The sequence below is a fragment of the Uloborus diversus genome, chromosome 4 (genome assembly GCF_026930045.1).
Source record: "Uloborus diversus isolate 005 chromosome 4, Udiv.v.3.1, whole genome shotgun sequence".
Taxonomy (NCBI): domain Eukaryota; kingdom Metazoa; phylum Arthropoda; class Arachnida; order Araneae; family Uloboridae; genus Uloborus; species Uloborus diversus.
In genome coordinates this window covers 186362339-186390313 of record NC_072734.1, presented here as the reverse complement: position 1 = coordinate 186390313, position 27975 = coordinate 186362339, and the positions used below count along the sequence as shown (strand labels likewise).

The 27975-nt window shown below is 30.9% G+C and overlaps 2 protein-coding genes and 1 long non-coding RNA gene across 3 annotated transcripts in view; 1 reads left to right on the top strand and 2 right to left on the bottom strand.

Annotated features, from left to right (window-relative positions):
* Nucleotides 1–14254, top strand: part of LOC129221047 (DNA-directed primase/polymerase protein-like) — a 34940-nt gene extending 20686 nt beyond the window's left edge. Inside the window, exons 9-15 of the mRNA XM_054855483.1 lie at nucleotides 667–740; nucleotides 3104–3250; nucleotides 4945–5145; nucleotides 7263–7455; nucleotides 9846–9928; nucleotides 12061–12477; nucleotides 14082–14254. Of these exons, the coding sequence (XP_054711458.1) occupies nucleotides 667–740; nucleotides 3104–3250; nucleotides 4945–5145; nucleotides 7263–7455; nucleotides 9846–9928; nucleotides 12061–12477; nucleotides 14082–14254 (1288 nt within the window). The remainder of the gene's footprint in view (nucleotides 1–666; nucleotides 741–3103; nucleotides 3251–4944; nucleotides 5146–7262; nucleotides 7456–9845; nucleotides 9929–12060; nucleotides 12478–14081) is intronic.
* Nucleotides 14255–14967: 713 nt separating this feature from the next.
* Nucleotides 14968–18799, bottom strand: LOC129220304 (uncharacterized). The gene is made up of 3 exons (XR_008580459.1): nucleotides 18629–18799; nucleotides 17189–17330; nucleotides 14968–15289 (listed from the first exon to the last, which is right to left on the bottom strand). It is a non-coding gene; the product is annotated as an uncharacterized LOC129220304 (long non-coding RNA).
* Nucleotides 18800–20633: 1834 nt separating this feature from the next.
* LOC129221046 (isoleucine--tRNA ligase, mitochondrial-like) overlaps nucleotides 20634–27975 on the bottom strand; it is a 31362-nt gene continuing 24020 nt past the window's right edge. The window contains exons 12-19 of the mRNA XM_054855482.1: nucleotides 26702–26804; nucleotides 26490–26580; nucleotides 25444–25549; nucleotides 23579–23681; nucleotides 23081–23206; nucleotides 21835–21966; nucleotides 20964–21070; nucleotides 20634–20802 (exon numbers count right to left, since the gene is read on the bottom strand). Coding sequence (XP_054711457.1) covers nucleotides 20634–20802; nucleotides 20964–21070; nucleotides 21835–21966; nucleotides 23081–23206; nucleotides 23579–23681; nucleotides 25444–25549; nucleotides 26490–26580; nucleotides 26702–26804 — 937 coding nt within the window. The remainder of the gene's footprint in view (nucleotides 20803–20963; nucleotides 21071–21834; nucleotides 21967–23080; nucleotides 23207–23578; nucleotides 23682–25443; nucleotides 25550–26489; nucleotides 26581–26701; nucleotides 26805–27975) is intronic.

Sequence of the window (27975 nt, the reverse complement as noted above, 5' to 3'; positions counted from 1 at the left end):
TTACTGGGAAAACGATAAGGTCTAGAAATTATTCTATTCAAATTAATTTTAGTATAGATATAGATTGATTGATACCGCCACGAAATTCCTTTAAGCAGCCGCCGTTAACCTTAGCGTAAAAAGGCGCACCAGCTGGTCGCCGCAGGTGGCTAGTTCAAAAATAATTATTTTTATCCTATTACGTTAAATGATTATCAAAACTAAAAGAAAAAAAAAATTTTGGTAAGAGATTTAATTTTTTTGTATTGATTTTTATACAAAATACCGAGTTGCTTTGCAAATTTGCAAAATGCTCCTCAAAATCACCACACATGCTCCTCAAATAGTTTCTCCAGAGTTGGAGAAACCCTGTGTCTAATGCTCATTTTAAGCTCATATTGTACATGACCCCTATTTCTGGTTAATGTTGAAATGTAAATCACCAAATCCCACCATCATCGCAAGTTCCTTAACTTGCGCTCGATATTTATGGGTGCATGTATTATTTTGCTGCAGTGTATTTTGCAATACTATTTACTTATTTATTTTGCAGCCGTAGATTTGCTATTGAAATAAATTTTTCTGGTTTTGCTATTTTAATTTTAGTAATACTTTTCCTTTATTTAGTGTAACTGTAACTGTTTCTGCCTCTTTCACAGATGATTGTTCATAAACTCTATTTTCTAGCTCGGGTGAAAAATTTAGCTGCCATCTGATTTTGCAAATGAAGAATATGGCCTTCCAAAATAACATTGAAGTTGGTAAATAAACATTTTTTGAACTTTATCTGATTAAAATAATTGTTTTATTTCTGTTACATCCTTAAAAAAATGTCCGATTATAAAGAATTCATATTTAGGACAATTTGTTTTTTTAGGTATTTAATTTGTTCTTACTAATACATTTATTTTTTGAAAAGAGGAGGAAGGGAGGAGAAAAGCTACAAAATAAATTACTTCATATCATCTTCAATTATTATTTCATACATTTATTTGTTTGTCCTTTTTATTTTCTTCTATATCTAATATATAGAAGAAAGGATTAGATTTGTGAAAATTTGGACATTTTGAGGTACGCTGAGTTCATTTTGTTCATGTTTCAAAAATGTCTGCCTGTTTTCAGGTGAAGAGCTGATGGCGCCCGGGGTGAAAGTTTCATGGCGCACCCCCCCTCCCCCAATACACACAGAAAAATCAAGATAGTTCATAACATCACTGCATCATACGCTTGAATGTGCGTTATACTTGCATTTTTTACATATTAATGAACAAAACATTCAGAGGGTTATGGATAATACAAATTAAAACTCGAGAAATATTTCTGCTTCTAATATTTATTATAATTTATTAATATCCCAAAAACTTTTCAAAAAATGTAAATATTAATCATCTAAATATTTATCTTGTAAAATGTTACCTCACAAGATAAAAGAATTAAAACTGAATTAGTTACACATATTGATCAAACAAAGAACACGAATAAATAATTTGTTGATTATAAATAGAAAATGTATTTACCAAAGTTTATTACATCGAAATTAAATTTTGATCTGGACTCATCCAATTATTCTTTTTAAGAGTTTTTTGATTTTACCTGTACCAACTTAATACCAGCTTTCACATATGTTACTAACAAAGATGTCAATTTTTTGCATCAAGTTTTTGTAAGTTTCACGGGAAAGCTTTCAAACAATCAACAACATCATTATGTTCAGTAAGTTACCGCTCTATAGCCAGGGCTAAGGCAGAAATACATGAAATACACCGCCACCTCGTCTGGTCAGTGCTAACTCTTTGTTAGCTACCAGTTTGTTTGGCACTCTTGGCTTCCTTAAGAGGTTTTCCACCTCCAGCTCGGTTAATCCTATGCCGGGCTGATGAGTGCTAATAAGCACGAAACTGCAGTCCTCGGCTGGAATTGACTGAGCTGGCGGTGTATTTCATGTAACATTATTATGTATTTGCAGTGTGACGGAGGACTGTCAATTTGAAACTTGATAATATTTTTCTCGCTTAGAGTGCTTTTGTGTGTATATAATTATGATTAAGAAAAGTTTTCATTCCTTTTTTTTTGTATTTTCCAATAATTTTTTTTTTTTATAATCTTGCAGTACTGTTAGTCTTTTGATCTGTTACATTTTTATTGGAAAGATATAATGAACCAGGAATGTTCTAACTTATATCGTTCCACCATCAGCTGGTGGCGTGATGGTTAGGCGCTGGCCTTCTAAGCCTGTTGACCCGGGTTCTGGCCAGCCCGAGGTGGCCAGTTGGTGGATTTTCAAGATGCAGAAAATTATCAGTGCCCATGTTGTATGACTATGCGGCATGTAAAAGATCCTTTGGGTATTCGTTTGGCTTAGAATATCCCTCGGCTAAATTAAATTCCTAGTGCAATTTTGCATCAAAAGAGAGCCCAGGTGCCTCCATCTGGTGGAAACTGGGCGTCGAAAAGCTACTGTGTCATGCATCAGCGCCTTAATGGTGACACACGAAAGACTGATGCATTGTTGGGGAGTGCACTAGGTCTGGTTATGGCCCAGATGCCTCTTGAGTTGGGTCTCTTATACAGCCCCATTGGAAACAAAAAAAATATCGTTCCGCCTGTGGACGCATACAGGAATTTATTTGAGGAGGGGCGGGTAAGCAAAACTCAAAGGTAATTTCACAAATTGAAGTTACAAAATTATTCAGAGTTGGTAATTTTGAATTTATTTCTTGGGGAGGAGGGGTGTCCCACTCCTTAAATACGCCCTTACCCCCCCCCCCCTCCTGAGCAAAAGGTCTGAAAAAAACACTGGATTACATCATCAGCTCAGAGCAACAGTAAGGCATCTAATCCCAGGAATAACAGTAAGATATCCTACTGTTGCTCTGAGGTGACGATACGTTTGAATCACTGTATTACTTTCGTACATAAATACATCATGTGTCTATGATAAGAATACAAGTGATTTTATATTGTTCAGTCTATTACTTGATGATAGTAAATATTTGATTCCAATAAATGTGGGTTTATGAAACTTGTCTTAGTAGTATTTATTGAACATGGTCACATATTTAAACAAGCATTTCTTATAATGTAAGTATAATTTGCTGAATAATTATTTTTTCTTTAATTTCAGGTAAATTTGTAAATTTGCTTACTTATAATATTCTGCAGAGGATTGAGGTCAATGCTAGGTCTGAAAATCTTTGGCCATCTGCAGAAGATTTACGAACATTGATTATTAATACAAAATGTGGTGAAAAGACCTTATTTTGTGATGAAGGTACTTGTTTTTGATTTTAGTGAAATTCATTGTTTTCATTAGTGTCAATGTTTTGCTTTCACATTGTAATGTAACCAAAAGTAGACCTTGTCTTACTGAAGATAAATAATTGTCCTTACTGTAAAATGGTACAGTTTTATTAAATCTTGATTGAAATTAAAGTACATTTGAATATTTTTGTTAAAGTTGCGTGAAATATTTTTCCATGTATTGTATTTTAATATATTGCACTTAAATTAAAAACACACAATATTGCAATTTTAATGTAGTTCATTTTAATGAAAAACCTAACAAGATGGGTAGAGTTTATTTATTTTTCTTGCAGAAGCAAGCTTAGAATATAAATGTAGATAATGCTGTATATAATGTCTCATTGAGGCAGCCCCATCTTGGCACAGCCAGATTTCAGCAGCCAACTTGCAGCATGTAAAATGTTGCTCAAAGAACTTTGCTCATAGTGTCCATAGTTGTCTAGATAAATGTTAGAGAAAAAAAGTACATTATCATATTTGTTCATGGAAAAAATATATTGCCAACATGAACATTAATGTTTGCATACGATGTTCAAAATATGCACTGTGCATTTTGATGCATACGTAAATTATGCATTTTCTGAAATGGCTGAATACCCTTTTTCTTGTTGCCAGACATGACATCATAGTTGGGCATTCTTCTCAAAACAAAAGAACATTGAATTAATCTGCCGTGCTAAGCACAAAAGTTGTATCTGCAGTCAAGTTTAAAATGAGAAAATGAAAAAAGCCGTTTCAAGTTTTACGTCTCCATGTATTTGATTCAGATGCAACTTTTTTTAAAAAATATTTTTCATTGACAAATGACCATACAAATAGTACTTAGGTGAAATTTGTGATAAAGAACCACCTGGTGACTGTAACTTAATTTTGATAAAAAGTGCAGATATGACGGTGTTCAGGACGGAAGTACGAGGGGGGAACAAAAAAAATGGATTTTTGCTCTGAAATATTTATTTATCAATTTATTGACAAAATTTCTTTAGTCTCCTTCAAAGTATTCACCATTAGAAGCAATACACTTGTCCTGATCCCCCGCACGAGTTCCAACTCACTCCTGTTTCTCCTGAAATTTTGTCAATAGTAAAATGACGATTCTCGTTTATTTTTTTGGCGGGTTTTTAATCATTTTCATCATTTCGAGACGTTGAACGGCGCACAGAACAAGCATGATCTCCAGCACTCATCTCACCACGTTTAAATTGCCCAAACCACTCAAAAATTTGTGTACTGCTCATAGCATCGTTCTTGAAAGCTTGTTAAAGCATTGGGTAAGCTATTCCGTTACCGACTTTTCAAGCAGGAGAAGCAAAATGTCAAACGAACTCTTTGTTCTTTTAAATCTGCCATAATGAGTTTGCAGGCAGAAAGCAACAGCACTTGAGAAATCCAACACTATAATCAGACGTTATCAACTACACTGATGCTACTTGCACAGCTGTTTTATGAAGGTCTCTACTTGAGCCATCTAGCTGCAGAACGCTCCACTGCATCTGGGATCGGCAGTGAGCCATTAGTCCGGTTTTTTTTTGGGTCCCCCCTCGTATATTCCTTTGAGCATTTTACTGTACTTCAAGCATGTACTGCAAGATTTAGGTCTTGATGTAAACACGGTGTAAAAAAATTGTTGGATTATATGTAATAAATGTTTTTCTCTTGTAGGTGTATATACTAAAAATAGGAATTTTCGTTTGTATTTTTCAACAAAATTCAAGAAAAATGTACCCTTAGTTCTGTCGAAATATAATCAATACGTTCCTGAAGAAACTGAGATAAGCTGCAAGGAAGAAAATCTGTTTTATGATTCTCTCATTACCTACTTCAGGTATACATTTTCATTATTTTTTCTAACTGACTCCTTACGTATTTCATTTGCATTTTATTGACATTGCATGTATCAACTAAAAAATGATACTTTACTCGAGTTGAGATTCATTATTTTCTGACAGCAACATAATGATACATTTAATGTCATTACTAGTAACTGTTGCTTTGAGTACTAGTGTTTACACAGCTAGTTATTTATATAACTGGTGCATGTTTTATTTATTAAAAACTTTTTTTCATTTTTAGAAAGATTTAACAAAGCTATGTTTTGTATAGGATTTGCAGTCAGCAGTTTATAATACAGTCGACGCTTGCTATAATGACCCCTGTGGTACAAATGAAATTGGTCGCTATAACGAGAGGTTGTTATAAAGTATCGCATGATATTTAGTCAGTTTTTTTTAATGAAAGAATGATTTCTCAAAGTTAAGTGAGGATTATGTTAAATGGCCAAACATAAAGACGGGGAAATTACGAATCTATCGATACCTGGTTCGGTGATCAGTTCACTGTTGTTTGGGAGAAGTAACTCGGACATAGATACATACAGAGATACATACCCTCAGTATTTAATTATATAAGATTATAAAGCATAGAAACTGAAAAGCACTTAATGTAAATGTGTAAAAAAATTGATTAAAACATGATGATTACTTATTATTAATTGTCCAAATTTTGTGCAATATCCTTTCATTAGCAATGTTTGAGAACATACTTGTTTGCTTTTCCAAGTTTGAAAATTGGTGGCATCAAACATGACTTTCGTTTTCTACTGGGAATTGCTTTTAACTTTTAGACAGTTATTGTTTGTACTAAAAATATGAATAACTTTTTGAATAGCAATTGAATAACAATACTTTAGCATTGTATTTTTTTAGCAGAGTGATTAGTTAATGTTGTAAGGGGGGTAGGAGGTTCTGTTTTTAAAGTTGAACATAAAGAAAACAGATTGTATTTTTGGTAGTATTACTTTAACCCATTTTTACATTAAATTAAAATTCATCAACTTTTATCTGTTGGTAAGAAGTAATCAATTTTAGTTCCGTAGGTTAAAAATAAGATAAGTATTACTTTCCATAAATGTAGTTTTAAAGTATTATATTTATTTGCAATTTTATGTTGTGAGAAATTATTAGTAATATTCAGTTATTCTTTTTAGAAAAGGAAGAAATTTTGACAAGCTATTAATTTGTGACCTGGATAATATTGTTGAAAGTCGGTGCAAGCCGATTCATCGTAAGCAGAATAGCAGCTGTTCAGGTAAGTTTCATGCGGGAGAGTTTTCCCCTCCATAATTTGCAAATTATGCATCATATTTGTATAATAAGTCTTTTTAAATTTTTCTTTGTAATGTATTTCCTGCATAAATTGTACTAATTTGGGTTGATGAAAATTGATAGAAAAGTACAGTATACTTCTTTTTCTATAGTATTTTCCTATTGTAGCAGGTGTGACAGTAGGCTCAAGTAGAATTTTCTGAAGACTGAAATTTTTGGAAACTATGAGGAAACTCTACCTCCACCCAATCTATAAAAACTCTTCAAATATGCATGCAAAAATCATTGATAAAAACATTTTGAAAGTTTTGTTTTTAAATAATTTTTCAGTTTTAGAACAAATGCATTGTCAGCCCAAATTTTTCAGAATTTTCTTAAATTTTGAATCACAAACACCCCTATATTGCAGCAAAATGGCACGTAACAATAGTCTTGGAACTCAAAGGCACCAATAAAATTAGATGAAATTTTAGACTCAATTATTTTTTGTTTATAGTAGCATTAATTTATTAGAATATAATTGCAGTTCTGCAATTAATGTAAATTGTATTTCATTTTGGTATCAAATTCGATTTTGGAATTATGCTTAATTAGGTTTTATAGAGTTACCTAAAATACTTATAGAGTTATTAGTTAGGTTTTATAATTACCTAAAATCTATTAACATACAAAGATGATGCTTTTTAGGCAATGATTTTGCCCTTTTAATTACGAGGTGCTAAATTGTATTCAAAGAAAAATGGCTCCAAAATGTGTTGAAATATGAATCTACTGTTACAACTCTCCATAAAATATGTGTGCTGTTTTAAATGTTTTGCTAACTTTTAATATTATTATTATTATGTTTTTTGCCTGATTTGTATTTTTTACCTCTAGGAACCTGTGGGAATGCTTCTTCTCTGTGTCCAGAACTAGACTCATTTATTTTGAATTTAATAAAAGATGATAATACAATTGGATTTATTAGGAAGTGGACTTCCCTTTCAAAAGAACAAATTATAATTTATGATATTGGAAATTATCGCTTCTGTAGAAACATTGGACGTCATCACAAAAGCAATAATATAATGTAAGAATAATTATTTTACCTTTTTCAGTTGGGGGTTTTAGTGATAATTTATTATAATCTTTGATCTCCAGGGACAGAAATTCAAGATACAATAGCAGGATATCTGCTAAAAATTCGCCTGGAAAGAGAATTCTTGCTCACAAAGCTACTCAAAGCCCATATTATACAGATTAAGTGACATTACTTGCTTAACGAATCTATTTCTGCTCCATTTAGTACTAATAAATAAAAATACTGCATGCACCATAGGGTATCAAATATTTTTGGCCTATTTTGTGCCAAAAGTATTCAAATTTTTTATTGACCAGAACTGGCATTTTTTGAAACTTTTTTTTAACATGTATTAATTACTCAACAATAATGCTAAGCAGGATTGGCAAGGTTTTGGACACTACGGTAAAAACCCTGGTGTTTACTGTCCTGTTCGAAACTACATTTTTAGAGAAATTGTATTTTGTGAGAAAACATCAAAAACAAAATAAAATGTATCAAAGTAATGTTTTATATTGAACATTTATTCAATAGTGAACATTCAACTTATTTGTGCAGCTGATTTTAATCTAGTTACATAGAAGTTGAATTATTGATTACAATTTTAATTTCTATGCATGAATTTTATTTATTTATTTATTATTATTATTATTTGATAATGTAGTAACCAAATTTCTATATGTTTATGCATGTGTGTAAATGAAAGCAGGGTTGGCAAGGTTTTTACCGTCCTGTTCAAAACCCTTGTGTCCAAAACTATTTTTTGAGAAACTATTTTGTGATAAAAAATATCAAAAACCGAACAAAATATGTCAATAGTATATATATATATATTTTTTTTTTTGACTATTTAATCTATTTATCATTGTGAACATTCAAGTATAAATATATAATGTAACTTATTTATACAGCCTGATTTTAATCTAGTTACATAAAAATTAAATTCTTCATTAAAAATTTCAATTTGTATCCATGAGTTTTTTTTTTTTTTTTTCCACAAACCAAATGTATTGACATTTATGCATGTGTTCAAAATATAGTGCAATAATTGATTTAAATGCAATAAATTACAATTTTTTGTAGTTACAGAAATTATATTAAAAACATAAACTAAAAAAAGAATAGCACGTTTGAAAATATAAATGTTTCAGCATCAATTTCTTGTTCTTTAATCTATGATTTAAAAAATAATTTTCGTTAAAACATCATGTAAAACTTATTCGCACAAAACATTTTTAAAATTTAGCCTTTTTTCCCCCACCTAAATACAGTGGCCGCTGCTTATATGAATCGCTTTTGCTCTAAATACTTTTGATTCAATAAATTGGCTGATTCAATAAAGCTGTATTTTATTCTGTATTTGACAATCTGATTCATTAAGATGGTTGATTCAATTAAACGGCATTCACTGTATTGCACATTTAATAATATTCCTTTGAGTTATAAACTGAAATTAGTTGTCTTGGTAGTGTTGTGAATTTCCTTTGATAACTTTAACAATGTTACAGAAGAAGGTTTTTATGTAATAGAGTAATTAGCATTTTTTTAAATATATTTTTTAAATGAACATTTTGGGGAAAATACTATCAAATACTCATTAATTAAGCCTCATTAATAGTTATATTTATGAATTACAAATATTGCAGTAAATATGAATAGATTAGATTACAACCTTTTGGGCAGTTTAAGACAGTTTCAGACAGTTTTGGACCGTAAAAACCACATGTCCTATTCTAAACCAGTTTTGGACAGTCCAAAACCCAACCCTGATGCTTAAGTTTTTGAAACCCAATTGAATTTGTAAAATCTTTTTTTTTTTTTTAAGTTCTTTTAATTAGAAATCAAGCAATCACAATGTTTTTGTCTTAGCTGTGTGTTAACTTCAAACCAGTTGCATCTGACTGAATTGATAAAGAGTAACACTATTTGTATTTCCTCAAAGATGTTTTATTATTATTAGGGAATACAGCGTGGGATACATGCTGTTCTTCGCTTTTTTGGCTGAAGGGTTCTGTTCTGTCTTATTTGCCTAAATTCTAGTTCTGGCCAGAAAATAAATGCCAGAAAAGTTAATTTTCCTTCTGCTATGAATTTTTTTCTGTGACATCCAAATAAAAATCATTAATGTTATGAATTTTACCATGAAAGTATGAAAGACTAGTTTCAATATTTTGATTTAATGTTCAGCTTTTATTAAAGAAAAGAACACAATCTTTGTTTTTACTTAATTTCATACAAATAAGTCTTAGCTGATTTAGCTGAGAACAAATAAACCTAATTTTTATTCAAGTACTTATGATTATTTATTTATTTATTTATTATCTTTATATTTTAATTCATTAGATTTCCCCCATGTATTGTAATCAAATTACTTTTATAAAACTTTTATTCAATTTTAGGATTATAGTGGACTTAAAATCAAAAACATATTACCAGAAATGCCATGATCCTGCCTGTAAAAGTGAAGGATACAGATCGCAAAGTGAGCAAATTAAATTTTACTCAATTACAGCTTTTATACTGTAATCAGATACGACAGAGAACTTTGATTTATATTTCTGAAATCTACAAATCTTTTCATCATTTACTTAGGAAACAAATTAGTTTGGCCAATCTGAGTTAATATTTTGTTTGTATAATGTATGATAAATAAACTTTAATGCTGTTTTCTTTTTTGGGGGAATTGTGTGTTATCTTAACTGAACTCAAGAGAGCATATTGTTATGCCTAAATTCAAAATAGATATTATTCTTTTCATTTTTATTTATAAATGATGTTATTTAACAACAACTCATTTTAAAAATCTCTACTTTCACAACTGGGTAAAATACTGAATACATTTCATAAGCAAATGAACTTGGAATGCACCACCAGCTCAGTCGTTCCATCCAAGGACATCAGTTTTGTGCTTATTAGCACTCATCAGCCCAGAATAGGAAGTGACTGAGCTGGAGGTAAAAAAACCTCTTAAGGAAGCCAAGTGTGCCAAACAAACTGGTAGCTAACATAGAATTAGCACAGACCAGACGAGTGACCGAAGCAATGGTTTTGCTTATTGAAAAACTTTTATTAATGTTCATTATTGTTTTTAGTATTGTTAAACGCAAACATAACTTTAACCTAGTTTCACTTAAAGGAAAAAATATGTTTAAAAAAAAAAATAACTGAAAACATGGAAGTAGGTGTGGCAAAAAATAAAAATAAATGTCAAAAATAAACTAGTTAACTAAAAAAAAAAGCATGAAATATTCCAAAAACTGATACGTTAAGTTTTAAAACATGGAATAAAACATGTAAATTAAAAAGACCTTATAATAATAATAAACAGCAAAACTTGAGAGAAAATATGAATTGAAGCTCTATTCCTTTATTCTTACCAAGTTATTTAGTCTTTGTTTTTTTCCTCCCAGTTAGAAGAGTGACTCTTATATCTGTTGGGAAACTTAACTTACAGCAGTAAAGAAATGGGTTAAAGAACGAGCTGATGTGTGCATCACATGACTTCCTTTTACACCAATTTAATGCTATTTCCCTATTATTGCAATTTTAATGGGATTCTCTCTCTAACTCTTTAAATATCACTAGCAATAGCCACATTGAAAGCAGATTTAAAAAAAAAAAAAAAATCGCCAAATTTTTCGCCAAGTTGGCGACAAAACTTGGCAACCAAAAGACTGGCGATATATCGCCAAGTGACCGCCAAATTATAACACCACTTGAGTTTGCATCGAAATTAACAATGATTTCCCCCCAAAAAGGTGCAAAAGACCCCTTTAGAAACACCCGAATGCAACCAAAATAGGAGGTGCACAACTAGACCCCACTACGAGTCTATGTACCAAATTTCAACTTTCTAGGACATACCATTTTTGAGTTATGCGAGATACATACGCACATACGCACATACATACAGACGTCACGAGAAAAGTCGTTGTAATTACCTCGGTGATGGTCAAAATGAATATTTCGCGTGTCTATACATTCTTAGGCACTTTTCCGCATGTGGTCGAATCGAAAAAAAAACTCAACATTCATTTGGGGGTGAGCAAAATGGAAATTAAGGGCGATTTTTGAGTGAAAATTTTTTCGCGAATACAATACTTCCTTTTTTGTAAAAGGAAGTAAAAACATTGAAATTACTGAAAAATGTCGCTATGCTCAATTTTTTAATGTAGCACTTCAGTATCAGAATTATCACTCACAAATTTCATATTTCCCTTCAAATGTGTAATCCAGGGGCTCACTATGTGAGATTTGTTCTCCCATCCCATTAATGCTGCAAATGAACAAAAAAGTAAGCAAATAAGTGAATAAAAAAAAAACTTTTGGAAAGTCAAATAAATGTGTAAACTTGTTACAAAAATTTACTATGTCATGCTGGTTGATGATGTTTCTATTAAATATTTTTTCTAAGCATTGCATTCATCAAGTTGAAATCAACAATACAAGTACAGTTCACTTTAAAATAATGCTAAACATTGAATGCTTTTCAGCCATTGTTAGACTTTTTTTTTTTTTTGAAATATTGTAACTTTTTAACTGTACACAACCTGATTTTGTTTCTAATTAGTGTTTTTTTGTTCAGTGAAACTAATCAAGTGTCGTGTTTTACAGGTTTTCTTCTTCCTGAAAATGTATCTATTTTTGAAGTTCCTGATGATTTCTTTGATTATGAAAGCTTCTCACAACTTTCTGATATTGAAACAAATAATAGGAAGTCTTCTCCAAAAAGTAACATGAAATCTGAAATAAGCATCTCATTAGAAAATGAATCTGATCAAAAGACAGTTTGCTCCAATTCAATCAGAGTTAGTAAAAAATTTCCTGAAAAAAATTATAATCATAGATTGGTGCAAGGAATGGAAAATAATACTAATATCTACGATGGTATGCAAACTCAGTTGTATAATCCCTCTGAACACAAATTTTCTCAGAAAATAGAAAACAGTTTCATGGCTGATTTTAATATTGGTGAAGTCACTGAAGATTGTGATTTTGATTCAAGTTTTGAATGTTATCAAACAGAAAAAGGTAAATTTGAAAATTTCTCTAGTCTTTATTAATTGTTTTATTATTATATGGCCCAACAGTATTACAGTCCTCATTAATTTGAACATGCTTACAGCGAATTACTGCTAAAACTAACAACGTTTGTGATCCCATCCTATTGCATTTGCAAATAACGCTATTTCTTGTTTTTTTGGATAAGACAAAACGTTTGTATGTTTTGGTTGCCATTTTTCTTTTGTATGTTCTTCTGGGCTAAAATTTCACCTATTATGAAATTTGCCCCTTAAGACTTGGTTTCCATATAACACGGTACATATTTCTTGTTTTGCAATATTTCAAAGTATCGTATAACACGGTTTTGATACAACACGATACATATTTGCATGATTTATAATATATACATGATTAATTAGTTTAAAAAATAAGTAAAAACCTATTTATAAAAACTCATACCGAGTTGCCAACTTTTGAAAATCTTAATTCGTACCAGAGTTTGTGCGGAAGGGGGGGGGGACGCGTCTATTAACAAATGTAACAGACACAATAACTTACCTTAGTCAAATCCAAAAAGCACCCCCCCCCCCATTTTCAAAATGCAACTGATAAATTTAACGGAGGGGGGGGGGGGCTATAATCAAGTTTTTTTGAAAATTGGTTTTAGTATTAGATTATTTCTAAGTTTAATAATAATTTTTAAAAAATGTGTTTTTCATATAGCATCAAGTGGAAGATTGTTCATTTTCACAAGTTAAAAGCGTAACACATATGAACAAAAAGCAAAATAGACCTAGCATCAAAATGTGTCTAGACAAGGTGGAAGGAACGAATTCCTTAAACTGGCAAATTGTTATTTTGCATGATTTTTTAAAAATATTTTATATATGATATCGTTTGCTTCACTTTTTTTTTTTTTAGCAAAGAAAACCTGCACATGCTGAGGGAACTAAAACTCTAAAAACTATTCATTTTTAGTCCTATCGTTCGTCGAAAAACTTTCTGACAAACAAAGATAAAAATGTTCAGTGTTTTTTTTTTTTTTTTTTTGAGAGAGAGAGAGTAGCAAATGAAGCAGCAGTATGGCAAATTCATTGTTTATTTTTAAACAAAAGTTTGGAATATTAGTTAGCACAAAAGCATTATTATCTAATTAATCTATTAATAATATGAACAGTATCTGTGATGATTAAATTTTTTTTATGGTTACAAAAAAAAATAAGAAAATCGGTAAATTTTGGACTTGTTTTCGTAGCATCATAGTTCAAAGTTGCAATTCGTAGAAACTACGATTTTTCATAGCAGTTGGCAGCTCTGGGCTCATATAACACAGTTTTGATGCTACATGGTACGAATTAACTGTTTAATACGATGGATACCTGTACATATATTTCTAAATAGTTGGCTCTTTATGTTTTCTAGAAAACATAAGTATTAAAAGACAACATTTTTTCCCATAAAGAATGGGTTTTTGCCACTACCTCAAAATTTAACAACTCAAATCGTAACTAGACCCTTATGTACTGAATGCCTTAGTAAAAAATCAAAAGCTCCTTGAAATTGATTAATTTAGTTGATGCATTGATTGTTAATAATAGAAATCTGATTGTACAAATGTTTCTATTTCATAGAATGTCATGCAGAAAATAGTGTTAGTGAAGATCGACTTCGTTCAAATTGTATTGATGAAGAATTTAGCTGTGCAGATATATCAGCCGAGGAAGAAATGATTATCGCAGAAGTAACAGAAGTAATTGAAGCATCTTTCAGTGATGAAGCAATTTTCCAAGAAACTGTGTTTTGAGGTTGTTTGATTGATATTGTCTCAGGACAATTTTATCATTCCATTTTCATCGTGCACGTTTTAGTACAATGAGCTTTAAAGAATGTACAATTGATTTATCTTATGTAAAATTTTATTCATTGATTTCAAATATCTTTTAAATTGTTTTTAATGTTAATTTTATTTGGTTAATTGTTCAATAAAATTTATGTTGGAAAGTTACTTTTTTTTTACATTTGTCAATATTTTTACCGTTTAATTTTTGATTACAGTTGTTGATGTTAGAACCACAGTAGTTTTGGTAAACCTACAATTTTCAGTTCGAAAAAAGAGAAAAGTGTCTTCCTCATGGGTTTGAAACCCTTTTTTTCTTAATAAATAAAAACTAATTTAGAAAACAATCTATTCATTGAAATTAGCCACTATTCAGTTTCCAGCTGCATATTCCCAGATGTGTATGTTATTTGGTTCTTAATTATAAATCCAAACTGGACAATAAGTCAAAAAAATGATTTTTTTTTTAAAAAATGCTCAAAAATCACTTAAACTGACAGTTGGCCCGGGAATTTTAGCTTGAAACCCACTTAATATAAATTTACTAAAATACCCCATATGTAAGTCACGAAACGTTTTTGGTAGAATCATGGATTTGAAAATTCTAAGTGCAGCAGATACTTTGTAAGCAATATAATAAAAATCTTCAATAAGCACTAAACTTTAAATCTACGCTGATTCTTTTATTTTAACAGCATACTGGTTACAAAAGATACAAATTCTGATGGAATCTAGTTTATGATTAGACATGCAAGTTATTTACAAAGCAAATTATGAAAAAATTGTCATGAAAAAAATGCATCAATGTTAAAGACATTAAAATACATAAATATAACTCATCATAATTTTATTTCTTTTGTTTTCTGTGGGCTTAAATTATTTACAATATATTCACATCTCTGGCAAAGAGCTGTAGGCACTGTAGAATAGTACAAACGACAACGAGGACACATTTGTGCAGATCAGTTTCTTGAAGTATAACAGTATATGCATGTTGTTCATCTGAAAATTTTTAAAAAATGAAAAATTAATTTGAATTTTGGCATCTTGAATTTAAATTATGTTTTTTGCAATTACGAGTGTGATATTGTATGTATGCGTGTTTGTGTGTGTGGGGGGGGGGGGTATGTGTATGTGTAGGCATGTGTGTGTGGGCAGGCATGAGTGTGTGGGGTAGATGTGTTTGTGTGTAGGCATGAGTGTGGGTAGTTGTGTGGGGGGGGGGGGAGGGTGTATGTGTGTGTGTAGGAATGTGTGTTTGTGTCTGTGTGTAGGCATGTGTGTTTGTCTGTGTGCAGGCATGAGTGTGTGGGTAGTTGTGGGGGGGGGGGGGGTATGTGTGTGTGTAGGCATGTGTGTTTGTGTCTGTGTTCAGGCATGAGTGTGTGGGTAGTTGTGTTTATGTATGCGTGTGTGTGTGTAGGTGCATGTATATATTCATGTAAGTGTAGGATATTGACTCAACCTGGAGACGGTTTTCGCTAAAGGAGCAGCATCGGGAGGAGCCGGTCAACAATGGTGCTGCAGAGGAAGGAGGGGGGGGGGGGGGGGGAATAAAATAATAGGAACATCAAAACCGTCAAGTGAGAACAATAAGCAATGTGATTGCTCAAAAAATGGAGTAAAGAGAAAATATTATCTTCTCTCAAGTTTTCACTTTTAATCGGCATCAAATATCAACATATTTAAAATTCATTTTAGTAAATGCTACCCTTCACAGAAAAAATTTTGCAAAAATATAGTTAAAAAAAATATAATAAAGAAATATTTTTTAACATATCAACTATCATATTTCAATTGCTTATTACAAGATTTCTGAGATACTTCAGTTTTTAACAAGTCTTAATATTCACATTTCAAACCTGCTTATATTGGCAAAAAAAAGGAAAATACATAACATTAAAAAAAAAAGTGCAATAGGATATTGCCGTTGTGAGTTTATATTCATATTTCACTCTCGGAAATTTATTTTCTTTTACGAAATATTGACTCATCACCAACTGCAATATTTTTATACTAAGCATAAGACTATTAAAAACACTCCCAATCATGAAATTTTAATTTACAATTGTTAACTTTTTGATTATCATATTGTACTAGTGAAGTTTTAAAAAAAAGTAATCAAACATGTATAGCACTAATGCAATTCACACCAAAACGAAAATATTTCATTGAACATGAATTTGTCCACTTATAGGACATTTTCAACAAATAAGAGAACAAACGAAAAACATCAATAAGTTGAAATAAAAATCAAAAATATTTTAAAACAATAATTTTCTTGGATGTATTTCTTACTTAGATTTTCATTTGCCTGATCCAAAGTGCAGATAAATAAGTTTGCAAGGCAATATTTAGCCATGTGAAATCAAATATTTTGCACCTGTAAATGATTTTTTTTTTTCTTTTTGAATTTAAATAAGTGATCAAAAAGTAATGATTTACATCCCTTTAATTGAAAAATATCATTAAAAAATAATAATAAATAGTAAAGATTTATAAAAAATAAATGTGGTCTAAAAATGTCGTCAACCTCCCTCAATTTCTATAAAGCACAAAAAGGTTATGCACTTAGAGAACAAAATAAAGCACATAAAATGCTAATAACTAATAATAATCCTTTAATATTAAACCTGAACCAGTTAAAATCATTTGAAAATCCCATCATTTTAGTATCTTTGACCAAATTCCTGTATTCCTTCCCAATTTTTCCAGAAAATTTAGGTTTTCAGACAATTTTTCAATTTTTTACAGTAGAAATATTCCAAAGGTGAAATCTAAATATTTCTTACAATTGCAGATATCAATAGGTACTTACTTTTTCTCTTACAACAGAATTTTCTAAATATACTGCTTCTGATGACAATATACAATAATATAAACAATACAATTAATACTAACTTGTATTGAAATCTTGAACACATGCATTAATTGTAGTAGCTTCTGTTGGCACATTTTGACTAGAGTTGCTCTCAAACAAAACTTTTGAGGCTTGAAAATATTCAGTTAGTCCTGTGTTATTTGTTGTGTTACTGCTTAAGTTCTGAAATAGATTTAAATAATTATTAATTATTTAAATTTAATGCTCGTGTGTGAATAAAACATGCAATAATAAAATATTTTCAAAAACATTTTAATGATTTTTTCTCTACTAGAAAGTAAGTAGCCAGCTTAAACTTTTGTACTATTATAATGTACATATTTTTGCAGCTATGACCAGGGCCAGATTAAAGCATGGGCACATGGGGCACAGACCCAGGGCACCAACATTTGCGGGGCACCAAATCTGTAGGTAAAATTTTAATTTTGGATGCATTCCATATCGCATTACAGCAAGATGAATCTAGAAAAAAAAATCCCTGTAAAAAATTTAATTTCTTTCACAAATCCCAAAACCACTCCAAGCTTGTTCTATATTTATAACACTTTTTAAGGTTGTACCATCGACAATTTTGATATTAATGGCTTCTTCCAACTGGCAAAGCTTAACAACATCTTATATTATCATGTTTAGTTATTGTAATACTATGTCTCTTCTATTTTTTGTAATATAAGGTATCACCAAATTTTGTACAGATATGTTAATATGCAAGTATCAAGATATTTTACTGCTTCTGCATATAAAATGAGCTGGGGGGGGGGGGTGCAAATAAATTTTGTGCCCAGTGTCTTCAAAAACTTTAGTCAGGCCCTGGCTATGGCATGGTGAAATAAATAAGAATTATATGAGCTTTGAGAGCAAAAGTGGTGTGAGTCAATTTTTTTTTAAATTTATTTTCAGTATGAGACTCAAATTTTGGAGTCCTGAAATCCGAAACTATTTTACTTTTCCATTCAAAAAAAAAAAAAAAAAAAATCCAGTTTTAAAAGTTCTTAATAGTTAACTTTTGACAATTATTTGTTGAAAACACATTCCGGATTTGGGATACTGTACGGCATCAGAAATTAGTTTTAACCTCACTCTTTTTCATACAAAAGTAGTGTAAATCTAATGTTTTTTTTTGCGGGGGGGAGGGGGGGGAATTTGATTAGTTCTCTATTCTTTTTAGCATTTCAACTAAAACTCTTGTTTTATCGACTTACACCTATTGCTCTCACTGGCTCACATAATTGATGACTAATGTAATGGAATACATATTAAGAACTTTTTACTATTCAAATATGCTGATAAGAAATTGAAATTTACAAGTTATTTTTATAAGAAAGGCTTACTTTTTGAAGAAAATATATTTTTTATGATTTTTAATAGCAATGATTTTTTTTTGTTAATCTATAAACATTGTTTAGCTTCATATATGAAATGAATACATGCATTCAAGAAATCATTTAAAAATAACTAACCTTTAGCCGTTCAGAAATGATATTACTAGAAACAATGTAAACTTGCTTATTTACTGTTTTTAACTTCAGATTTTAATACAGATTCTCGTATTTGATTAGCCCAATCAAAACAGTCTGGTATAGGAACATTCTGAAGAAGATGTTTTTCACTAGACCATGGAAAACGAAACACTCCCAATTGTGCTGCAGGATAGTACCAACAAAATAAATTGAAATACATAATTTGTTAGAGGTTAAATTATACTGATATTTTACAAGATAACACAATATTATATATTTGACACAAAATAACAGCTTCAAAAACATGCATATAAAAGCGATCAAAAAAAAAAAAAAAAAACTTTTGCTTTAAAATGAATAAACATTTGTGTCTAAAATCAAAAAGAATTTGATTGATTTTAGACACATTCATAACGTAGCAGATATTTCAATAATAACTTTAAATGTTTAAATTGTGTTTGCATAAAATAACAAAAACCCAATCACATTTCATATGATTTGATTTAAATCTGTATCTATGTATGTAGTGCAAAAATATTAGTCAATATCCTGTATTATAGCACAACTGAATTTTGATTGCTTATTCATCAAAGCTCTTGCTGTTACTTCAATAAAAAATATATACATTATAGAATGAACTTCATTGATCCATACTCTCAAACCTGTGTTAGTGCGGTAGATAGGGACCACATTGAAAAAAAAATCATTACAGAAGTCTGGAAAAATGGAGTCATTCAAAATGTAGGGGATTATTTGCAGCCTTTCTTAAAGTTTAGACCTGGGGTCCCCCAACCTTTTTTCACCCGAGCACATTTAAGAATATGTGCCAGACAGCCTTTTTAAAAGGTTCCTAATGTTCAGTTTCTGAACCTTAACACGATTCTCTCGAGACTCTTATTGTTTACTGGTACTATAATGGAAATTTGTTTAAAATTCATGCCACCAACCCACAGAAGATGAGTGATGGATGTCTCTTTAGTTAGATGAAGCAACGGCACATATCTCACTTGCATTTATGAAATTTTTTTGAAGGGCCCTTCAAACTCCTTCATTTTGGTTTTAACTCCTTCAAAACTCCTTTTTTAGTTCAAGACCACATAATCTTCCTCTACAACAGAAACTTAAAATACTTCGATTGACAACTGACTTTGTCACAAAGTCAATTTTAATGTAGTAATTTTGTGCTTTTTTTTTTTTTTTGGTTTATAAATTGATCATAGTTAATTCATAAAAGTTAAAGGTGAGAATTTTATTAGAAGACTAAGATATTTCATAAATGAAGTAAAACATGCTTAAATGGTGCTTGGCTATTTTTTCAAGTTTTATGATTATTGGTTTTTCTTCCACCACACTCTCCACAGCAAAAGTCAGGTTGTCTAATTTTTATTTGAATATTTAAAAAAAATAAGTAGATGTACTATATTAAGTGATTGCGTTAAAAAAAAAACAATTGTTTAGTTAATTGCAGTTATGATATTTTAAAAAGGGTCATCCACAAGTGCTGTCATGCTTCGAGGAGGAGACGGGCTCATGAAGTTGTGACAAGGGGAAGAGAGAGGGTGACAAAAAGTGACATCACACAGTTATTGTAACAATAAGTTTGCAAAAAAATATGATGTGACAAGAGGAGGAGTTTGGGGCAAAGTGTGACACTTTGTGATAAAGGGTGCAGATGGTCAGATATATTGAAAAAAGTGTGACATCATTTAATGACACTCCATTAGTACTCCTTCAAAATCTCAGTTTACTCCTTCAAAACTCCTCCAAAAACTTTTTCATTTTATTTCTGAAATTGAGAATGAAGCCCTGTTTACGTCTCTGCCTGTGTCTTGTACCTGTGGAGAAAGGTGAAGGGCCAAGAGTACTCAATTGACCTCCACAAACAGAAAAAGCTACAACAGGATATTAAAAGCTCAATAACTGTTAGTTTTAGACAATTTTGGTCATTTTATAATTCCCTGCGTAGCATGAAAGGTCAAAGATTGAAAGGAAAAGAAAAACCATATTAAAAGTATAATAGCATACCAATATTTTTATTTGGATGATGAAGGGCTACTTCTTCTGCTAAATGAGGACATACTGCAGCTAAGGATCGAATTAAGCTATTCAAAATGAAGTATAATACTGTCTGACAGGATAAACGTTCCTCTGATTCTTTAGAATCACAATACAATCTGAAAATGATGCATAATATTAAGGAATTAAGAATATTTTTCTAATTGCCAAAACAAAACTGCAATAAAAGATGAAAAGGAAAATATCGGACCTTTAGAGAAGTAATAATCTAAATTCAACAAAGAGAAAGATATTTTAAGAATTTATTCTGAATTCTCACCTGTCTTTGGTTAATTGGCAGTAAAATGATGAAACATCATTTGTTACAAAGTTCAGGATGTTTTTTGTGACATTCTTGAACTGCATTTGATCATAATCTTCAGATATCTATTTTTGGTATGAAAGAGTAATGCATTTTTTAATAACTATTCAACATTAAAACTTTTAAACATATGTAATAAAAATATGAAAATTTATTTTATGTAATGAAGTATAGGAGTGATTGAAGCAAAAATCATTTATCCCATATGCTTTTTAACTTTGTTTGCCCGATATTTATTTATATTTATTTCTTTTATTTATTAATTATTATTTTATTTATTTCTTTTGTTTTACTGTCCATCTTCAATAACTAGTGTCTAAAACAAAGAAATTAGTTTCTCCAATGCCGAGAATTAAAACATTAAAATAAAAAATTCTGTTTTTAAAAAGAACCAGTTCTTATTTCTTAATTATATAAATGGACTCAAAACATGATTTCAAGTGCCCTTTTAGTAAAATTTTTCTGAGCTGGAAGATGGGTGTGCAAAGGGGTTCAAAGGAAGCTGAAAAGGTTTCAAATCAGTTGTGAAAGTGAATTGCTTATCAAATTATTTAAGTTATGATGAAGTTGCATTATATTCCTTTACTGTAAAGTGTACTGTGAATTCAAAAAATAATAAATGCATAGCATTAAGACAACACTTGACACATTCCAATTTTAACTATTTTATGACATATCTATTAGATGGTATTAATATCACTTTTCTTTTTTTTTTTTTTTTATTTCTTTGAGCTTTTTCCACTTTTTACTGCCATCCTGGAAGAAAGCAAGCAAAAATCACGCTTCAAAATCATATTCTGTAACTAATAACCAAAATTCATATTCTTACCCTTTTATCAAAGTTAACCAACTGATGTAGCATATATTGATCCAAAGGTCTCATTTTTTCTGGTTCAATTAGGTCTTTTGAAGAATCAAATTCTGATAAGTTTCCCAACAGAAACTTGAAAGTATTTCTTATCTAAGGATAAAAGAAGATTTAAATAGTTTTTAAAAAATATATATATAAATAATTTCAAAAAAAAAAAAAAAAAAATCACAGGTGAAAATTCTTAATTTTCCAAAGATTTTTTTTTTAATGAAAAAAAAATGTTTTCTTTCAAACTTTGACTAGATTTTTATCTATTGACAAAAATAATGACTACAGTAGACCCTCGTTTTACGCGGGGGTTACGTTCCATGGAAATGCTGCGTAAATCGAAATCGCGTTAATTGCGACCTAATACTAGTGTTAACATAGGGGTTTGGTTCCGTAGATAAAAAAGCTACTTCATTCTAGTCATGACTAATTATATAATAAGTTTAATGTGTACTTACATCGACTTTTATGCATAACATGCATAAAGAAAACATAAATTAATTTCGTGTTCTGTTCATAAAGAAGAGCTGGCTATGATAGTCTTTTGGCAGTCATGAAGAATTTTTCTCTGTAATTCTTTGCAGAACATTGGTGCATCCATGATCACTTGCGTCATTTCCATGATAAAATCTTCCTTCACTAACAAATCAGAAAGATCATTTCTATTGTCTAGGAATAGCTCGAAATTTTCAATGTGAATGTTTTTGGTTGTGCGTCATCGATGTCGGTATCCTCGTTGGTTTTGGCCTCCTTTGTGACTCCTAAAAGCTCTTCTTCCAGTGAGTTCTAAACTGTGTGAGTTTAATAACTTTACTTCTGGAAAGAGTTCTGGAAAGAATTGCATAAAATATCTCCAGTGGCCCAAGTCTCATTATTAGCACGCCAGAATACAGTTGATTACGTGTAATCTGCAATCTTTAGGATTTTGGATTTTGAAAGAGGGGAAAGTTTTATTTGTTTGCATTGCCGCATCCACGTAAAACCAAAACTCATCCGCGTAAAATAAAATACAGGTGTCAAACCTTAAACCGTGTATAATCGAAACCGCGTAAAACGAGGGTCTACTGTACTTGACAAGTACAGATCCAGAAGGGGATGAGTCATGGGTGTAGCACTAATAAGAGAAAAGTACTTTTGATTTAAACCATAAGCATCTTGGGAAGACTATGTTTGAAATTATATTGAGTTGAACAATTGTACTGTCACCTAGACTCACTTTATTTATATTTTGCAAACATTCTTCTAAAATTGAAGGTCTCACAGCAACATTTTCATATTGACACGCATGAAAAGCCACCCACCAACGTAAGGAATCAATTCCTAATGCAGGAAGATTATATTTCTGAAAAATAAATGAGAGGACTGAGATAATTGTTAAGAATATAATTAAAGTTATACACCGTAAAAGACAGTACTGACGTGTGAAAGTAAAGAGCAGTATCTGCAGAAATGAGTTTTTGAGGTATTTGAAGAAACAGTGTATTGGATTCTAAAACAGCAATAAAGAAACGTTGGAATTTGACATTTTTTTTGTGCTTTATTTTTAGCGGATATCGAATATGCCTGTTGTACAATGAAGCTAAAGTACAATAGATGACACAAATGCCACAAAAAAAGGAGAATTTGCAGATACTGCCTTTTCCCTTTCCACGGCAGAGTAGTTGTATAAAAGACTGTTCAAGACAGGTTCAATAAATAAATGAATTATCAATACCTGTAAGCCACATAATATATCAGAAGGACTAATAACATTTCCTTCTGATTTTGACATTTTACGACCTTCAGCATCAGTAGTAAAACCATGCAGAAATAGTTTTCTATAAAAATATTGAACACAAAATTAGAAAAAAAAGGCATTTGTGACAAAAAATGAGATGCATTCTTTCAAAGTTCATTTATATGGTGTAAGTTTCTCAAAATATTCATAATGACGTTCAGCATACTGCAAGTACAGCCTATAAATGGTGCTAAATAACGATAGAATACTTCACGTAAGAAATGTATGCAAAAACAGTTGGCTGTTAATTGGTAAAGAGAATTTTTAAAACTAAGTTTAGAACTTTTTAGATTTAGGTAACTACATATTGATTGCTTTTTCAAAAAAGTAATAGCTTTAATCTCATAATTTTAAATAATAGTTTACAAGTATTTAATGTACTTAAGTAAACTGTGATAGTTTTAATAATTTTTCAAAATGTAATCAACATAAGCATAATCTATACACTAAGATAGAGCATAATTTCCAGAAGAATTTCATAAGCTAAAAAGTTTTAAAATAACTGAATTAAAATATAAGAATACACATAGTTTATATGCATATTGTATGAATTATTAACCATGCTGGTAAAGTGACAGAAATAAAACGTTTTTCTCAAAATATTACAATCAAACTGTAAAAGGGGAAATCAACTTTCAATGAATCTGATCCCAGTAGATGGCAGTACCATGCAGCGTAAGCTTGCCGATGTGAAATAACCAATCACGTGGTTTCAGCGGCCTATGGGATTTCAAGAATTTTCCCGCCTTCCAGGCTCCCCTATACAAACAGTATCATATTTCCTGCAGCATTTTTCTGCTTGCTGCTGCGTTTTCCCTGGAAGGATGATTCTCCGCTGGTGCACGCCTGATGTATGCTCATCTTCGACGTGGAAGATAAAGAAAAAATTAGATGATTTGTGTGGCTAATAAAGCCTGAATTAAATTAATATCGAAGCCATTTTTTAACCAAGATTAAAAACGATTCTCAAATAGTTAAAGGCGGCACGATGCACATAGATTGCCGCATGGAGAAAAACTGCAGCTAAGACTTCCCGATCTTCCATCTACAAGGCGAGCGTCATGCTAACTGACGAGGATGCCGCACTTGATAATGTGCTCTATGAAGCGATGATCTAATGTGCTCCAAAACTGTGCTCATTTGAACGATTGGATTTCGGAAATTAACTGATAATTTTCGCGTGTTGAACTTTCAAGTCAGAGACTGCTCATGGAACCGCCATTGACCTGAGAACATGGGGATGTAACTATTCGGATGTAAATTGTCTTCTATAATGAAAAGGGTGCACCCTCGATAATTTCAATGTATTTCATTAAATACACCTACATCTTTAACAATAAACAGATGCGGTAAGTGAACATTTGACTATTTTTCTTTCTATCTTGCATGCCTCTTCACAGCCACTAGGCCTACACCATCGATTCTCATGATTCAACGTGGTCTGGCATTTCCAATATGCCAGTATGGTATTTCTCACAACGCATATATCATATCGGTAATACGGTATATTATGCACGTAATAAATTCCACTATTTTCAACCATTAATTTGATAATTTATCATATCACACCATTTAACAGAAACATCATCAGTTAATTTGGAATGAACATAAACAAATTAAAAAAAGCCATTCAACCGATCAAATTTCTTTCTCCTCCTGATAAATATAGCCAATATTTTATTTCGTAAAAGGCAAATGATCACTCAATTTCATAAAACAGAAAATGTTCCGCATATACACATTTCATGCAGTTGAATTTGAAGAAACATTTTACGAGTAGCTTTAATAATGCATAAACTTACTTATAGGGAGGTTGTCTCTGAAATGCCACACTGGTTAAAAGAGAAGAATTAAACCAACCCCTAATTTGATCAATCCCTTCAATGCAAATATCAGACATGTGTGGTTCTAAAAAACAAAAAACAAAAAGATACAATGCTTAAAACCTTGCTTGAAATCCTTGTATTTTTGTCAATTTTAAAGATCAATTTCCAGAGTTCTTAAGGGGTCACAGTATATCTTTCAAACATTTTTTTAAAATTTGAGTAAATTTTATATTTTTTTGAAACCATAACATGCATACTTATTTTTTAATCAATAATTTATTTTCACAATTTAAAAATATTGCCTACTTTTTTTAAAAATTTAAAAAATTGAAGAAGTTTTCAATTTTTTAAAATCTCTAAGGTTTTTTTTTATTTTTGCACTAATTAATTTTTTTTTTTGCTAAAAGATCACTATAATCACCTCTAAAAATCTGTGCATTCATTTGCTTATGAGTTTATTAGAAAATTTTCTGCGATTAATTATGTAAAAACTCAAAGTTTTTTTTTTTTAAATTGGTTTTTAAAGGTTTAACATGCTCTAAACATTTGAGTAATTTATAAAATGCTTATCCAATGCACAGTTTTGTCAACTATGTTATCCCAATTGCAAAAAGCATTACTTTAAAGCTGTATCTTTAATAGAAAAAAATCCTTAGGGATTGTAATGACATGAGAACACAAAAATGCCATCATCGAGAAAAAGCAGTTTAAAGTTTTACTTTTGCATAAGAACACATTGCGAGCATGGCCTAAAACCACTCATAACTTTTTAAATATTTGAACTAAAGCAATGAAACTTTTTCCCTGTGTTCAGAATAGTTTTTAGTTTTGAAATAAGGAATAAAGAATTTTTTGATCATTTCATCATTTTTGAGGTAACCCCTTTAAGAAAGTATTTCAAACATTTACTACAAAGGTCAAAATATAGCGGGTTTTTCAAGGCATACCTGCCTACGTTGTCATAATATTTTTATAAATAATTTAACATTCAATCATAGTTGGTAATAAAAAAAAGGACTAACCTGGTAAAACATTTTTCCAGCTGATGCCACTATCAAACCAGATGTCTATTATATCGGAACTCTTCTTGTAAGTACTTTCTGAAAGATTACACTGTAATGAACGTATAAAGATGACATAAACTAGAGTATTAACATTAAAAAAATAGCAATAAAATAGAGTTTGTGTATGGAAAAAAATTAGAATAAAAACAAAAGCTTTAAAATTTGTTTACCTGTTCTTTCAATTGTTTAGGAAGAAGCTGATCAATATCTAGTTCCCACCAACAATGTATGCCATGTTTTATGATAAGATTGCACAGGTTTTCAGTCAGCGATCTAATATGAAGAAATTTTTCTAATAAATGATTTTGTTATCTTTCAACTAGAACACTGATTTACAAGGAAGCTATTTCTTTTTTTTTTTCTAATATGCAAGACAACAGTAACTCCTGGTGCATGTCTGTGTGAATTGAATTTCATTTAAGAATGTATCACACATAAAACACATAGCTTTGTTTCTGAAATTACCTCACATGCATTAACTTCTGACAGACAAACAAATGATTCATATATTCAGTAAGTTACTGCCCTATAGCCAGGACTAAGGCAGAAATACATGAAATAGACTGCCAGCTCAGTCATTCCAGTCGAGGACTGCAGTTTCGTGCCTATTAGCACTCATCAGCCAGGTTTAGGATGTAACTGAGCGGGAGGTGGAAAACCTCTGTATTTCTGCCTTAGCCCTGGCTATAGGGCGGTAAATTACTGAATATACCATGCCTTGCCTTCAATCTTCGGGTTGAACCGAACCATTGTTTCGGTCACTCGTCTGGTCAGTGCTAATTCTGTATTAGCTACCAGTTTGATTTGCACTCTTGGCTTCCTTAAGAGGTTTTTCACCTCCATCTCAGTCACTTCCTATGCCGGGCTGGTGAGTGCTAATAAGCATGAAACTGCAGTCCTCGGCTGGAATGACTGAGCTGGCAGGGTATTTCATGTAAATGATTCATACTTGTAATAATCAGAGAACCCTAAAAAGCATGCAGCTCAATATAACATTTTTTTTTTATTTATTGAGGCAAAGGCAAAAAAATCAACCAAATTGTGTGAAAACAAGAACTCCTCAATAATTATTAAGGTATTTATTGAGGCAGAGTTCGCAAATATTAGAAACTTATATACATTAAAAAAGAAAGTCATCTGCTCAATTTTTACCGATTTACTGAAATAAAAAAGGTCATAGAAAAAATCTTCACAATGGTGTTTTCTATAGATATGAGATTGTTCATTCCATTTCCAGAACTATTTTCCTTTTCAAAAATGATATCAGGTGCAAAGTATTTAACCCCAGAAATTGGAAGGCAGAAAATGTTCAAGGAGGGGGATTGTTTTTACATTTTACTCTTTGAAACTTAATTTCTAAAAACTTTCGAAGGAGTGTACTGAACCCCATAGTTTAACCTTCCTTATATAATCAAAGTTATCCTACAGCTGTGTTTCTTTCGAA